Source organism: Physeter macrocephalus, chromosome 10, assembly GCF_002837175.3.
Source record: "Physeter macrocephalus isolate SW-GA chromosome 10, ASM283717v5, whole genome shotgun sequence".
Taxonomy (NCBI): Eukaryota; Metazoa; Chordata; class Mammalia; order Artiodactyla; family Physeteridae; genus Physeter; species Physeter macrocephalus.
Window position 1 is genome coordinate 85,777,543 of NC_041223.1, and position 16,771 is coordinate 85,794,313.

General features: G+C 34.1%; 1 protein-coding gene across 8 annotated transcripts in view; it reads left to right on the forward strand.

The window, feature by feature from the left end:
* SENP6 (SUMO specific peptidase 6) overlaps window positions 1-16,771 on the forward strand; it is a 109,240-nt gene that overhangs the window by 29,562 nt on the left and 62,907 nt on the right. For 5 of the 8 annotated variants that reach the window (XM_028494710.2, XM_024132957.3, XM_024132961.3 and 2 more), the window contains 3 exons: window positions 7,384-7,526; window positions 8,543-8,638; window positions 13,316-13,336. In XM_028494710.2, coding sequence (XP_028350511.1) covers window positions 7,384-7,526; window positions 8,543-8,638; window positions 13,316-13,336 — 260 coding nt within the window. Of the gene's footprint in view, window positions 1-7,383; window positions 7,527-8,542; window positions 8,639-13,315; window positions 13,337-16,771 lie in introns of those variants that run through there. The other 3 variants (XM_024132958.3, XM_024132959.3, XM_024132962.3) reach the window with 3 other exon arrangements.

Genomic DNA, 16,771 nt, shown 5'->3' on the forward strand with positions numbered 1-16,771 from the left:
CTGTTGTGGCCTCTCCCATTGCGGAGCACAGGCTCCGGACGCGCAGGCTCAGCGGCCATGGCTCACGGGCCTAGCCGCTCTGCGGCATGTGGGATCTTCCCAGACTGGGGCACGAACCAGTGAACCCTGCATCGGCAGGTGGACTCTCAACCACTGCGCCACCAGGGAAGCCCACCAATTTTTTTTTTGTAAAATATTTTGGGTTTTTTGTATATTTTCTTTAAAAGAACTGCATATTTAACTCTTTTGATCTATGGAAAATGTCTACATATAACTTACTTGACAAGGCCAGTCTATAGTACAGCCAGTCAATTAAATCAAATGTATTATTTATCTATAATAAATAGTGGTTTTTTTCTGTTTTCATTTCAAATATACATGTTAATCTGCATCTTCATGATGACATTTCACTTAAGAATTCTAGGCAGAAAAGTGCAGCCTTGGTTTTGACCTAAGTTTTTTTTACCTGGTTGTAATAAAGGCATGCAAATTTAAGGGTTTGTTGGTTTTGTTTTTGTTTTTTTAATGCTTTCTTTGAGTTGTTTTCACATGATTTGTTCCTTGGGGCAGTGCTTTTCTTGATAATAACTGGAGTAGAAGATACAAAGTCATTGGATGCAAATTTTCATTACTTTTGCTTTTCCATTTTGCATTATTGTTGTATTAAGAAAATCTTAATTTGGTCCAGAACACTCAGTTTCTAACCTGTGGTTCACTTTTAACAGAAATATATATAAAACAGGGAAAGATATGAAGCCCTACTACTATTTCATGTGCCAAAAGAGATTCCAGATACTATTATGTCAAATTGTTCCTTTCAGGAGTATTTTAGACTCTAATACAATAAATGAGAATTATGTCTTTTGTAAAGTGGAAAAAGGTTTAGTGTGAAAGTGGAGATAGGAAAGGAGATATTATATGTACCTTTTCTACAGATGGGTTTTAAAGGGAAACCAATTTAAGAAAGTGTTAAAGTGGAGATTGAGGATTTAGGAGTTGATTTTCTTAAAATTATCCATGCCCATTTGTCCCTTAGAAAGTCTTTGTGTATCCCAGGGTTTTAAATATCCCTGGATTTTTAATGGCTTGTGGGTAATATATAGGTCCATATGGAACATTGGTTTAAACTAATATAGTCCCTTTTTTGCATTCAAAAATGAGCATGGAATTAGGAGAAAGCCTTTATTTTGGTTCAGAGTGTCTTAGTGTTCCCTTTCTCTTCCACAGAATAATCTCTTTGCCTTTGGATTTCTGCAGTTTCATTATGCCTCTTTATATAAAGGATGCATATCTTTTTATTAATTCTGAAAAAATTTTAGTTATTATCTCTGTGAATATTGATTTTCCCATTTTTTCTGGAACTAACTTTTATTAGATATAATAAGGCCATCATTTTTTTCCATGTCCTACATATATTTTATATGAAAAAGAAAAAAAGAAAGGATAAAGGGCAAAGAAAGAAATCATCCCTGTACCATATCCTACATGGTTTCCTCAGCTTTGTCTTCCAGTTCACGAACTTATCTTCAGCTATATCTAATATGCAATTTAATCTATCCATTCTTTTTTTTTTAATTTCAGTGGCATCATTTGTAGAACTTCTGTTGGTTCTCTTTCAAAATTTTGTGTTTTTCATAGTGTCTAGTTCTTTCTGTACTGTTTCAGTTTCCATTTTGTTTTTAAGAATTTCAGTGCCTTTAATATATGTTTTTAATGTCTCTAATCATTTAATAGATTCTTTTAGGTTATCTTATTTTCTTATCTTATTTTAGGTGCTAAATTTCTTGAATACTTTTTTGTTTTAGTTAAATTGGCCTTGTGATGTGTGATAAGTTTGGGTGGAAGGTCCACATGTTGATAACTTTTGCACATTTAGCAGTCCCAATGAGATACACATTCATACAGCAAATATGTATTGAGCACAGTGTTCTAGATGATAGAGAGCAAAACAGACAAGTTTCTTATTCCTATGGAGCTTATATTTTGGTAACTGGCTGTTTATTAGTTACTTATTAGTTATTAATGATTAATGTTAAAACATAAGGGTTGGCAAACCAACGCTCACAGGCCAAATCTGGCCCACAACGTATGGTCTATGAACTAGAGTAGTTTTTACATTTTTTAAATGGTTGAAAAAAATCAAAAGAATGCTGTTTTGTGACATGAAGATTATATGAAGTTCAAATCTGTATCCATAAATATTTATCAGAAAACAACTGTGCTTATTTGTTCATATATTGTCTATGACTGCTTTTGTACTATAAGAACAGATTTGTTTCAGCAGAGACTGTGTGACCCACAAAGACTAAAATATTTGCTGTCTGGCCCTTTACAGAGAAAGTTTGCTGACCCCTGTATCATTGTTTATACTGTGTAAATATTTTCTGTACAGATTGATATCCAGTTGAGGGCAACATAGCTTTTTTGGATGGCTGGTATATTAGAGTAGTTAGGCAGAATATCAGATTTTAGGTCTGCTTGCAACTATCTACTCTATAGGATGGTTGTAAGAATTATGAGAACATGTAATCCACCTAGTAGTTGGCACTAGCAAATCTTCCATAAAGAGCAGTGTTATTGAACCTTTGTAAGCTGGTTTTCCTTTTCAAATAAGCATGTGTTTATAGTTGCTTTTCTGACATCAGTTAAGGCCCATGTTTATAGTTTTATAATCATGTGATTGTTTTGTGCTAATCCATTTGTCCACAGGAGTTCTCCTGATGTTGTGCTTGCATTACCTAGAAAACTCTGTTAGGCTGCTAAAGAAGGGGTTGGAGGGGAAGGAAAATTAAAGTTTTTTGGGGGCCCTTAGGCTGAATATATCATCTTCTGTTTAGTAATAGTAGTGCTGTAATCTGTGAGATAGCCATAAAGCGTTCAATTTTTGCTTTACACCTTATTTCTCCCAGTAATTTGATGTAGATTACCAAGAGCACAAATAAAATGAGAGAAAATAAAAATTATTAATTACGTAAAGAGACGTAGATGTGCCACACGTCTAATATAGTTTATATGGTTTTTTTTTTGTTTTTTTTGTGGTATGCGGGCCTCCCCCTGCCGCGGCCTCTCCCGCTGCGGAGCACAGGCTCCGGACGCGCAGGCCCAGCGGCCACGGCCCACGGGCCCAGCCGCTCCGCGGCACGCGGGATCCTCCCAGACCGGGGCGCGAACCCGGCTCCCCTGCATCGGCAGGCGGACGCGCAACCACTGCGCCACCAAGGAAGCCCCCCTATATGTTGTATTTTAATTCAACAGGTATCTCTAAATTTTCTTGCACCTGGAATTATGTCCTATAGGTTTATGACTGTGTGGGAGGAGAATCTTTTAGAAATGTACATCCTGTGATTCTCCTGTGGAGTGATATCCTCCCCCACCACCCCAACTACTTTCTAAGTATAACAAATAGTAAGGAACCTTTCCTAAGGGACTTTGACAATACAGTAAAAGTTTTTCATGAGATATCTGCAAAACCAGAAGTACTGGTTGTCTTATTGCTGACTGAAGTGCGTATAGCTTTTGATAGTACCCTAGGGCAGCAGAATTGGGAAATTTAAGAATTTGCCTTATGCAAATTCTTATGCAAATCTTGCTCTAATGATGGACTTTGGGTTATCTATTGCTATGCCTAAATGCTTTCTTAAAAAGAAAATTTGGAAATGTTTAAGCACTTGATCAGAAATATGTTGAATTAGCTGAATTATATGCCTATATATTGGGTGAGATAATTTTGGCTTAACCAGTTATTTTTTTTTTTTTTTTTTGCGGTACGTGGGCTTCTCACTGCTGTGGCCCCTCCCGCAACGGAGCACAGGCTGCAAACGCTCAGGCTCAGCGGCCATGGCTCACGGGCCCAGCCGCTCAGCGGCATGTGGGATCTTCCCGGATCGGGGCACGAACCCGCGTCCCCTGCATCGGCAGGCGGACTCCCAACCACTGCGCCACCAGGGAAGCCCTTAACCAGTTCTTAAAGAGGAAGGATTAACTTTCTACATTTATATAAAGGAATTTTTAGTGCAGTTCCTTTGATTTTGAGATTTTCTGTATCCTAATGATTTTGAGTGTTATCTGGAATAACATAGTTTGGTTTTGCCTCTTGTTAAGAATTTATATGTCTACAAATAATACTATAAAAATTCCTTATACAGTGTAGTATGGGAAAGCATAGGCTTTGGAGTCAGTTCAGTACTTTGTTCAAATCCTTTTAACTAGTTTGGACAAGTTACTTTGCTTTTTAAGCTCAAGGATCTTTAATAGCATAGGGGTAGAGTTTCAGTAAAGTTTAAGGTGGTATATGGTGGAGAGATTTTGTTGGAGAAAGAGACTTAAAGTGGGAAATTTGAGCATGTTAATCCTGTCACTCAATAGCATCAAGTAATTGATCTGATATTTTAGGTGCAGTTTCTGAATCCCAATCTGAAGAACTACTGAAATGTATAAAATATGGAGATTAAATGAGATATTGAATATAAAGTAATTAGCATAATGCCTATCCATAGTAAGCACTCAAATATTAGTTGTAATTATCTATATACAGAGGAATGAAGTTATATGATTAGTCTTTAATGGAAACTTTTGCTTCCCAGATTCTTTTGTTTTAAAAATTTATTTATTTATTTATTTTTGGCTGTGTTGGGTCTTTGTTGTGGTGCGCGGGCTTCTCATTGCGGTGGCTTCTCTTGTTGCAGAGCACGGGCTCTAGGTGCGCGGGCTTCAGTAGTTGTGGCTCGGGCTCTAGAGCTCAGGCTCAGTAGCTGTGGCTCACGGGCTTAGTTGCTCCGCGGCATGTGGGATCTTCCCAGACCAGGGCTCGAACCCCGTGTCCCCTGCATCGGCAGGTAGATTCCTAACCACTGCACCACCAGGGAAGCCCCGCTTCCCAGATTCTTAACAGGACATGTATCAAAATCACCTGCAGCACTGGCTCTCCAGTGTTAGTGTACATCAGAATCTCCTGGAAGGTTTGATAAAACAGATTGCTGGACTTTACTCCCACAGTTTCTGATTTAGGAGTTCTGGAGTGGGGCCTGATAATTTGCATTTTAAGGTGTTCTAGGTATTGCTGATGCTGCTCGTTTAGGGAACCACACTGAGAAACACTGACTTAGGGCATTTTTGCAAAATAACAAAGGAATAGGCCAAAGTCACAGTGACTGGATGTCCTAAAATTTCAGATGAATGTAGCTTAATGACCAATTGTTTATGGTAAAATAATTTATGGACTTTCTGATTGAGGATATCTGTGTTTCTACTTGAGTGGGAATTAATAATTACTGAATTCCTATCTATTTGTCCATTCCAGAGCTAGGCAGTTCGTATATAGCTTTGTTGATGCATAAAATAACCCCGTGATTATAAGGAAAGTTACCTGGCTAGGAAACAATTCTGTTTGATTCCTGAGTTATCTTTCTACAGTAACACTTTGTTTCTGTGAAAAAGGGTCACCAAATGCAGAAGTGATTGTATTCTCTTTCTAATGGAAATGAAACAGTGTGATAACCCCTTTTATCTGTATCCCCTATAGTTCTGTTCCTGTTATCAGTTGTGTCTTGGTTTTGATCACATTGTCTTCTTTATGAGCTTGCTTATGATTGGTAGATATTGCATATGAAAAGTCACAGAGATAATTTGAGGCCTAGGATAATATTTTCTTCCTGTAGGGATGTACGTTTACTTTTGGCTAGTGACCAGGAGGAGCATTAGCAATCTCAGATCACCTTGAGCCAGTGGTTCTCCAAGTGTAGTTTCCTTTTTAGCAGTATCTGCATCACCCGGGGACTTGTTAGAAATGCATATTCTCAGGTTCATCCCAAACCTACTCAATCAGAGTAAACTGTAAGAGTTGGACACACCAATTTGTTTTAACAAACCATCCAGGTAATTCTGGATTTACGCTAAAACTGGAGAACTGACTTAATTGAGTTGGAGGTTGAGATGAATGGAAGCTGGATTTATAGTTGTAATTCACCCTTATTCATAGGCTATATCCTCATTCAGATTTTGAGGTGTTTATGAGGCAGTCCATACTTGGTGGATGTTGAACTCTGCTTTTGTCTCCCCAGTTGTCTGAGTCTTCTGGGAGTTCAGCTTAGCTTCTCAGCCTCTCATCTTCTGCAACTCCAGAAGTTGCATCTTCTGGAGACAACAGGTGTCTCAGAGAAAAATATGAATCTGGGCTCAGATCTCTTGAGTTTCTTGTCCCTGATCTTAATTCTTAATTCTTCACTGCCTTGGTAGCCCTCAGGTGCTTCAAACAGATTTTCTTTTTTTAAGAAAATTTCTATTTTGTCCAGCTTTTCTAGTTTTCAGAGAGTAGAGGGAAGATTGAGCTGCATTATCTAATCTGCCATCACCATAAATGAAGGAGTCCTAAGTACATGGTTGTAAAAGATTTAGAAGTAAAAAATGTCTCAAGGTGATAAGCATTGTTTTCAAAATGGAGCTTTTTGGAGTTTTGTGATACAGATATGCCTAAAAACAAGAATGGTGCTGGCACAGTGAGCTCTTCTCCAGAAGACATTTTTTGTGGGAGATATTTTTTTTTAGGGAACTGTTAGGTTTCTGTGGAGATAATTGGTGGGGCTAAAAGCCAAGTTATTATCTTCTTATGACTATATTTTCTTGTAAAAGAGTAAAAAATAAAATATTAGACTGCTGTTTCAAAACTAAAAGTAGGTAAGAATGATTTTTAAAGTGTTGTTTTGGGTAAATTATTACTAAGAACTGAGGACTTTTGTATTAACAAGTCTGAAAACAGCTTTTAAATATCTTGTGCAAAGAATGTCATAAAACTAGGTTTCTTTGTTGAGAAGAACTTCCCAAGGAATGAGCCATGCTGTTGTCATACTGTAATCTCCGCAAAGTGATTGTTATTGATATGTTTGTATTATTATTTTCAAGTATGAAAATATGAAGACATCATCTCGGTTTCTGTGTTTATATAGAAACTTTGGTGCTAAAGCCCAAGTCCCTGTACAATGACAGTTTACTGCCATATTTGGCTGTACTGTCCTACAGGTACCATCAAGGCCTGTTAAGCAGGGGAAATGTTTATTTTTTGCTTTTGGGAAAGAGCTATCTTAAGATCCTCTACCTTATCCCTTCTGTTTTTCTTTTTTAATTTTCTCAAATATCTTGGTGATATTGAAATGAAAAGGAAATAGTATGCTAAACACCCATGTTCCTACCTATTTATGTTGTCCTTAAGGGAAAAAAAAAAGTACTACAGTTGAATTACTCTTAGATCTGTGCCTCTGCCATCCTTCTCCCCCATCCCCAATATCTGGTACGTTTTTATCGCTTTTCTAATAAATGGGTTTTCAAATAATTGTTGATAAATTACCTTATTATGTTGTTTATTGACTTTAACATTTATGGTTTTTACAGTTAAAGCGTCAATCTGAAATTGTTGCTACTAGTTCTGGTGATCCTTGGAAGACATGTGCAAAACGAAGCAGGACTGAAAGCCTGAAACCTTTGAAAGGCAACCCAATTGGACTTAACATGTTGAGCAACAATAAAAAATTGAGGTATAGGCACTTCACCACACCTTCCTACAGAAAAGATAAAGAGTTTGACACCAAAAACTAATTGGCCATTCCAACTTACACCTTTTCTTTTCACTTTGTCAGTAGAGCTAATCCTACACAGTGGGCATCTTTGCTTTGAATCTTGGGAATAGGATTGATTGCAGTGATTTCTTGGTTTGGAATTAAAATATTGAAAGAAAAATTTCAGTAGACTAAGATTTCATAAGATGAGCTTGCTTTCATGAAGTTAGCAAAATCTTGGTTATAATATTAGAAGTAGGTCATGTCTCCTTTAGGAAATACTTACCAGGATTATCTCAATGAGGGACTCTTTTCTTTTCTTTTTCTTTTTCTTTTTTTTTTTTTTTTAAGATTTCTTAATTCCCCTTCTCTTCTAGATATAACTCATCTTTCCTAGTGGTTGTCATAGTGAACCACTATTACTGATACAATTGGACTGTTACATATCCCAGAAATAGGGTTAAAGTCACTATTTTGTTTCTACTTTGTCAATTTATAGACAAGTGAGGTACATAAAGGCTAAATAATTTTCAAGTCAGTGGTAGAATCGAAAGTAGAATTTAGCGCTTTTGATTTTTTTTTATAATTAACATTTAGTATTATCTTGGCATATAAGAAAACTTATATACTCATAGTACATAGTTTGTATACTCATAGTACATAGATAGTCTTAAGTAGAGAATAAGGAGAGGAAATATATCGGGATTAATTTACAGGAATTCTTACAGTGTGAAACATTCATTTAGGATTCCTGATTTCTGTTCTAGTGTTCTATATCTTCTTTCATGAACTGGATTGGAAACATTTCAGAGACAAATTCAGAAAGTGGAAAACTAATGGACAATTTAACATGGTCAATGGGTTTATGTATAAAAAGTTTTCTTTAAGTGTTACAGGTTTTTGTGTGTGTATGCTTAGATTTTAAAGGGTTTATTTTGCATAAGTGCATGTAATTTTTCCCTGTTTAAATTATTCTTTGTTTCTTGACTCCGCAGTGAAAGTACACAAAATGCATCATTATGTTCTGGAACTGTAAGACGTTTTCCTCATGCTAATGCACAGATAGCAATAGTAAAAACAGCAGCCCAAAGGTAAGGATTCTGATTGCCTTTGTTTAGTATATATACACCATCCTCCTTAATAGGAGTTTTTCACTGCCTTTTTTTTTTTTTTAAAACCTTTTTTTTCCTTACTTTCTGGAACTTTACTATGTTTCCATTGTGTCTAAAGAGAGATTCATGTTTCTGAAATAATTCATGTCCTAGAATTTTTTTATTTTATATCTGCTTTTGAGTAAATCACATTCTGTAAATAGAGATTTTAAGTAAAAGCTATTCTATTGCATTATGTTTCTGTTAAATTAAGCTGAGTTTTACATTTGACAGAGAAATCTTCAGCTGGTAGTTTAGTTCTGATGAGTAAAACTACAGTTATTACCTTTCTTTGTAAGGTTTATAAGATTTCATAGCATCAGAGTAAATCACATTATTAGTTTTAAACGTTTCAGAAATTTTTGTGTTTTCATAAATTTGAATGTTCTCATTGATCATGAAAGTACTACTTGAATCTTGAAATAATGAACGTAACAATGTAATGCTTGGTGTTTTTAAATGCTTTTGAGGTTTTTCATAACCATTTTTGGATGGTTATGAAATTTCAGTTGAATTTCAGTTGACCAAGAAATTCTTAGGCTCCAACAATTAGAAAAATAATTTATCTCTTTATTTCTTGCATTTTGAATAGTTGCATAAAATTTTTATAACTAGTAAAATTTAAAGATTTTTTTAAAAATATATGCTAGATGTTGTTCTTCATTTTTTAAAATGTTGATCTAGACTGCTACTCATTCAGAAAATGTGTCCTGACTCTTACCCTTGCTGTATTTGCTATTTATGTAGATTTGCTATAACAGAGATTTTCAACTTAAATACCTTAAATCATTCTCATACGTTAGGACAATAAGAAAACCTTTCCTTTGCTTAAATATATTATTTTTCGTAGTTTTGACATAAGCTATTTCAGAAAATCAACTAAAAAGATGGAGAAGTTACTATACATACCACAAAATCGGCTTGCCTTACAAATCAAGGTTTCTGGCCTACATGTGGCACAAACATGAGAACAAACAATAAAAGGAGAGTAATTAGCGGGAGGGAAGAAGGATAGACACACTGTTTCTCACACACTGATCACATTGATAGAATTCATCGCTGAGAAAGATCTGTCTACTTGCTATTCTGAAAATCTCGTCTAAGTTGAAGTACTGATTTATAATCAAGTGATATATTCTACAACCAAAATTATTATTGGTTTAGAAGTTATGTACCAGTTTAGAATTATTTACACTATGCCTTATCCTCCCCATCCCTCCTTTCTTCATTGGTGATGTTAAAATGATTCCAGTTTGGGAATTGGTTTGTGTTTTGTTTTATTCTAGGTCCTGGCACATCTTATACCTTGCCATGTGTATCATTGCTCATGTGTATAAAAGATTAGATTCTGTTAATAGGAAGTGGTATTTAATAGTAAAATACTGTTACACACACACACACACACACACACACACACACACAAATTTAATTTTGTATTTAAAGAAACAATCCATTAAGGAAAACAGATTCTACTTATGTCTCTTATAAAATAAACATTTCTTAATCCTACTGCAGTGTGACTGTCTTTAAAAAGATTTTGAAGTTCAAATACCAGTCATTGAGAGTTTTTCCAGTTTTCTTCCTTCAAAAATATTGAGTGATTTTATGCTACATACCAGGCATAGGTACAAAGTACTCAAAGATGAATATGACACTATTTACCTTGAAGCTCAAGTGTGGTTAGGGTAAAGGACAGAAAGACAAGTATACAAATGATTACCTGGTGAGTGCAGTGTAGAGATATACAAAGTATGTGTAGTATTGTTTACAGAGAAGGGAGCAGTGAGGAATTCACAAAGCAAGTATTAAAGAAGCTTTTGGGTGTTTCAGCTAAAAGAGAACACTCCATGCATTAGGAACCACATCTTCAAAGAAATGAAAAAAAGCCTTCACCTGAGATGATTGCTACCAAACTTTTGGTTTTAATTAGTATAGTGTTGGCACAATTGTCAGGCCTCAGATGAGGATGAGCACACTGGCTTTTACAGTTTCTCCTAATTTTTCTTATTTTCTCAACTCTTAATTTGAAATTATTAAAGGAAATGCCACCAGTTGGTAATTCACACACATAATCCATTACTCCTGGGGTGAGTGGTATAACTTGTCTTTTAAGTAAATCAGACCTGCATTTTGAATAATTTGTAAGATATGGGAACAAGTATATCACACGTTTTTAATCTAAAAGAAATGAATGAAGATTGTTAAAGTATCAGATTAGCTGCTATTTGGAGAATATTATGATTGCAATCAGTTTTCTTACTGCTATTCCAAATGTTAATTTAATTCATATTTAAAAGATAGGTTGTTTATATACTAGCAGTGATGGAGGAGGATAGTATTAGATTAGTATGGAAGAAATGAAATGCAGAAAATTAAAAATCTTTATAACTTTACCATCTCCACTCCTAACTTTAACCACACTTGGAAAAAGAGCACATTTACTGGTTTATGTTTTATTTACATTTTCACTTTTTTTGTTGTTTTGTTTTTTATTAAGGATAGGTAGAAACACTTAAAAGGACCATAGGGGGAAATGAATGTCTACAAAAGCATATATAATCCATAAATGGGAAAATGGGCTCCTGGAATAAGCAAGATTTAATTATTAATGAAAAGCACCACTTTGAAAGAATTTTTGAAGTCCAAAATCAGGTCGTGGATACCAGAATCAATTAGTCTATCTTTTTTCTTTCCTTTTTTTAAATTTTAAGAGCAGAAATAGTCCAAAATGAATGTAAGTCGACATTTTTACAAAGTCCTACGTTACTGATAATGGCTTCCCGTCTCATTTTTTAAAAGCTTTTTTCTTTCTTCTTCTTTTTTTTTTTTAAATATATAAACTCTTCTAGGGCAGGGCTTTGGTAATAAACACATATTGAGGAGTATTGGAGAATTACCATAATGTATAAATTAGATAATAGTAAGTGCATTTTTCTCAAGGATAAGAGAAATGAGGATGGTGTATATATTTTTTGGTTTTGTTTTCTTCCTAACTCCCTTGGTTTATTGGAAAGAACCAAACCTGTTTCTTCTACTTCTACTCTGTCTTCTACCTCTTTTACTCTCAACAGGTGAGTTTAAAGAATAAAAACAAGAGAGTACTAAACTCTTCTCACTTCTTGAGCACAGCAGTGTAGGGTTGGAAATGGCTAGATTAGGTATTAACATCTAACTTTTGGTTTTTATTTTACTTTTCCTGGAAATATTATACCATAAGAAGTATATAAGAATAGACAGACTATATTTAAACTTTTATGTTTGTATTTTGTTTCACTTTAATAGGGCATGATAATTTTCCTTCATTTTTCTATCATTTGTCCAACATAAATTTATTTTATACAGATTATTCCATTTTTTAAATAGAAGTAAAATTTCAAATGTGGTGTTCGTGTAAGTTTATAATAATTCTTTTCCTTACTATGAAAATTTTTTTTAAAATGTGTTTCTTTTCAATGTTGTTTATGTAAAACCAACTTACCATATTATTTTTTCTTAATTTGCTAGGATTAAATTGATATTTTACTCTGTGCTTCACATGATAAGAATATAAGAGTTAATATGGGGACTCAGGCATTTTTGTGAACTATGTTTTGCTTACAGTTCTGAATATTTAGTTTCTTTTGTAATAGGAATAATTCTAGGATGTGAATCTTATTCTAAATTGAGGGTTTTATAATTTTACCCTTGAGTACTTGATATTGATAGCTTTTTAGATTTTCCATGATTTGTGGAGAAGGGTGGACCTTTCCTACATTGGACTTTTGGTTAGAGGCCGTGGTTTTAAGTCCCAGGACTTTTCTTGTGTCCCAAACTGTTTACTGTATTTGTATTTAATCTAAGGCTTTTGTGCAAAAGTTTCAGCCTTAAAAAAAATTTTTTTTCTTACTCAGAAGCAAATACAGTCGGACTTCTGTATCTGGGGGTTCCACATCTGTGGATTAAACCAAGCACAGATTTTAAAAATCCAAGGAAAAAATTCCAGAAAGTTCCAAAAAGCAAAACTTGAATTTGCTGGTACTCGCAACTGTTTACATAGCATTTACATTGTATTAGGTATTATAAGTAATCTAGAGATGATTTGCAGTATATGGGAGGATGTGCTTAGGTTATATGCAAATACTATATACCCTTTTATATAAGGGACTTGAGCACCCACTATTTTGGTATCTGCCTTGGGTCCTAGAACCAATCCTGTGCAGATAACCGAGGGATGACTTTAATCACGCCTGATAATGGGATTGGGACCTCTAAAAATTTTATAACTTTTAGGAAATTGTATTGTTCCTTGAAGACAGTTTCTTTAACCACTCTAAAATAACATATATCCTCAAATGTTGGATGGTTAAATAAAGCTCTTTCAAGAATTTTTCAATCTTTGTACATACTTTTTTATTCTTTAAATATGTTTAGATATAAATTATTTTCTGTACTGACAAAAATTGAAAGCCAATTTACATATCTGACAAGATTCAAAACACTAGTATATAACATATATAATGTGTTTAAAACAAATTAATCACAGAGTTTTGCCTTATTGACTGCAGTTACTAAAACTACAATGATATATCAAAAATGAGGTCTTGCCTCTTACATTTTTTTTCTTTTTCATGTTTTAAGCAGTGTGGACCAAAAGGAAAGGTAAGCTCAATATTGATGAAATTAGAGCATGGATACAGCAGTAAAATACCAGGTTATTTATATGCTTTGAAAAATGTCCATTGAATTAGAGTTCATCATTAAGTTTATTAATTATTTTAATAAAAAGGAAACGTTAATAGCACAACATGATATTTGACTTATGTGGGTAATATTTCACCATAATTCTCAATATATATATATTTTTCCATGAATGATTATTATATATTTATACTGATCTGTAACTACTTTCATTTTAAAAGTAGAATATTTCAGGATCTTAGTAGTAAAATTGTTTTCAGTTACTTAATTTAAATATTTCTTGTGTTTTAGTGGTAATATTTTTGTTTTGTACTTCAGCAGAGTGAGGGGAAAAATAGAAGTAGAATACGTTAAGCTTGGAGTTAAAACTCTAAACATCAAAAATTTGTGACAGAATTTTATGATCACTCTGTTCCCTTTGTAATAACACTGGCAAACACATCATCCTTTAGCAGAAATGTTGAATAATGTAAATAACATGGAAACAAGTTTTTAAGAACACACATTTCTTAGAATAGTGAAATGGTTGTAGTTGTTCTAAATCAAATGCCCATAAGAATAGCTCCTCTTCTCAATGTATGTATGTGGAAATTTTTGTGCATGTGCACATCTTTTTTTCTTGCTTCCATGAGTCCCAAGAACCTTTTATGAATTCTCCCCTCCCAAAACAGGTAAACAGCCCTTGTTTTAAACCAGTACTTTCATATCATTGGTGATGGTCAAAAGAAGGGCCATTCTATAATTTTATTTAATTATGTAACTTTGACTCTATAATTTTCTTTAAAGGTATAGAGGAGGCAAAGAGGACAACTTGCAGTATTTTATAGAATGCTATATATTCCATCTTACTTCATGAACACCAGGTTTCTGAACTAAAGATGATCCTGTCAGCAAAAGATTTAGGCATATTTTATAATTCTGAAATACTTCACAATTCTTACATGGTTTAAATGAATAGGTTGTGCAAATATTTTACTACCTTCCTCCTGGGAAAGAAAATTATTTTTCTATTGTGTCTGTTTTTCTCTTTGAGTAAATTATTTCTTGTCAGACATAGATGAGTCATTTTATATCTTTTGAATTTTTAATTCATAAGTGACTATATTTTGGGGAGAAGATCATTAATAAGATGTTTTTAATAAATTGCTAAAGAATATACATTAAGTAACTATACAGTCACACGTGAACCAGACTTGTTTTGTAGAAATAAACAAATTCTTTCCTTTATGTTACAGTAGATAGAATATAGGTACTGTTACATTATCAGAATAGTATAAAGATCTTAGATTATTCTCTTTCTCATAATAGCCTTGGTGGGTTTATACTGATTTTTTTCTACTGTTTTGGCTTCTTATGCATATTTCTGTTGTGGAAATTTATTCATTGATACATTCAGCAAATATTTCAATGACTCTATGTGCCAGGCACTCTTCTAGGAGCAGACATAAATCTCTACTCTCTTGGAGCTTATATTCCTGTTGGAATAATACTGGAATAGAAGTCAGAGATGTAGAATTAAGTAACCAGCATTACCAGTGGGCACATAACTTACTCTAAAATGGGGATAATGATATTTGTCCAATTTTAAAGGAGATTTGTGAAGAACAGAGATTTGTTCTGTTGTGAGATAATTATTTGAAACTGACATATACACTGTAAAGATTGAATTTTCTGTAATAATAGGTGCTGAAATTCTTTGTCTTTTTGTACCAACATTACCGCCAGGGGCTAGGCGTGAAGCAGCAGCTATTTATAAAATATGTTAGGATGAATACACTGGAGTGCTTTATTCAGCAGCTTAGTTACTGTTAGTTTCAGTTTAGCCCATTAATCCTTTGGAATCTTACCTAAAATTATTTTATCTTTGTCAGAGATAAACTGAGAAGAACTTTTGTGTCAGTAGATTTTACTTTGTAAATTTTTTTTACGTAAGCCATTTTTCCTCCCTTATGAACAAAGCCACATCTTATTTTCTGACCTTTGAAAAGTAATAGAAAATCTTTTATCTTTATCCCTTAACACATGAAGAACTGTAAATCTCTGAACTAAATGATTTCTTTAAAAGAGGATGGTTTATCTAATAAACAAAAGTTAGGTAGTTGTGGAAGGTTAATCTTTTCCAGGTTTTTTCCCTTTGTACTGTATACTGGGCACAATGAGGTATATTTTAGGTTTAAAACCAAGCTGGAATAAAAATTAAACAACGATATTAAGGTCCAGAGCTTGCAAACTTAAAAAATTTGCTGCCATTTTTCTTTGTTGTGGGTGACTTTGACAACCTGAATGACTTGAATTCTTTTCTGACTCTTGGACAGTTGGGTTGTGAATATAGTGTATGTGGTAGCACCAGCAACCTAGAATATTTAATCTGGTATTAGAACTTTTTTTTTTCTCCTTAGATAAAGACAGTTGACCTGTTATGAAACTGAAGCACATAGTAATTTTCAAATTTAAAATTTTTAAAAATATTTTTATTATAAATAGTATGCATATCGTAGAGAATTTTGAAACAACAAAAAGATACAAAAGTGAAAAGAATACAATAAAAGACATGTATGAAACACTAGAAATGTTTACTTAAAGGGGGTGTTTGAAAAGTCAAGTATTACAATGAAAGAGTTTATAATTTTTAAAAAGCTCTTATAATCGAAAATTACATCATTAGGATCTTTATGCATTTCTTTCCAATATTCTTTTTCCTGTGTACTTTTAACAATACCTAATACATGCAGTCATAATAAAAGTACAGCTGCATACTCTGAGTTTTCACCTAACAGTATGTCCTAGCCTTTTTCCCTGTTAAGTTGGCTTCTAAAAATGATTTGTAATGATTATATAATAGCTTGTCCTGCAGATATACATAGTTTATTTACCCATTAGTCCATTCCTTTTTGTTTTTCACTGTTGTATATGACAGCGGTCCCCGTCCTTTTTGGTACCAGGGGCCGGTTTCATGGAAGACAGTTTTTCCATGGAAGTGGGGGCAGGGGCTGGTTCAGGCAGTAATGCGAGCAATGGGGAGCGACGCGGAGCGACGCGGAGCGGCAGATGCAGCTTCACTCGCTCACCTCCTGCTGTGTGGCCCGGTTCCTAACAGGCCGCAGAGCGGTAGGGGTCCGCGGCCCAGGGGTTGGGGACCCCTGGTATGTGACACATTGATGAACAACTTTGTATGTAAATCTCTAAGTTCATCTCTTAAGATAAATCTCTGGGAAGGGATTCTTTGGGCTAGGTTACAGATGTTTTTAATGCTCTTGATAGGTATTGTGAAATTGTTTTGCAGACAGGTGGTACCAATTTATATAAGCATTATAAATTGGTGTCTCAAGGTATCTGAAAATAAAATTCAGATGGTACTGCCTTCCTTAGAATTATGAGTCATCTGAAACCTTAGAT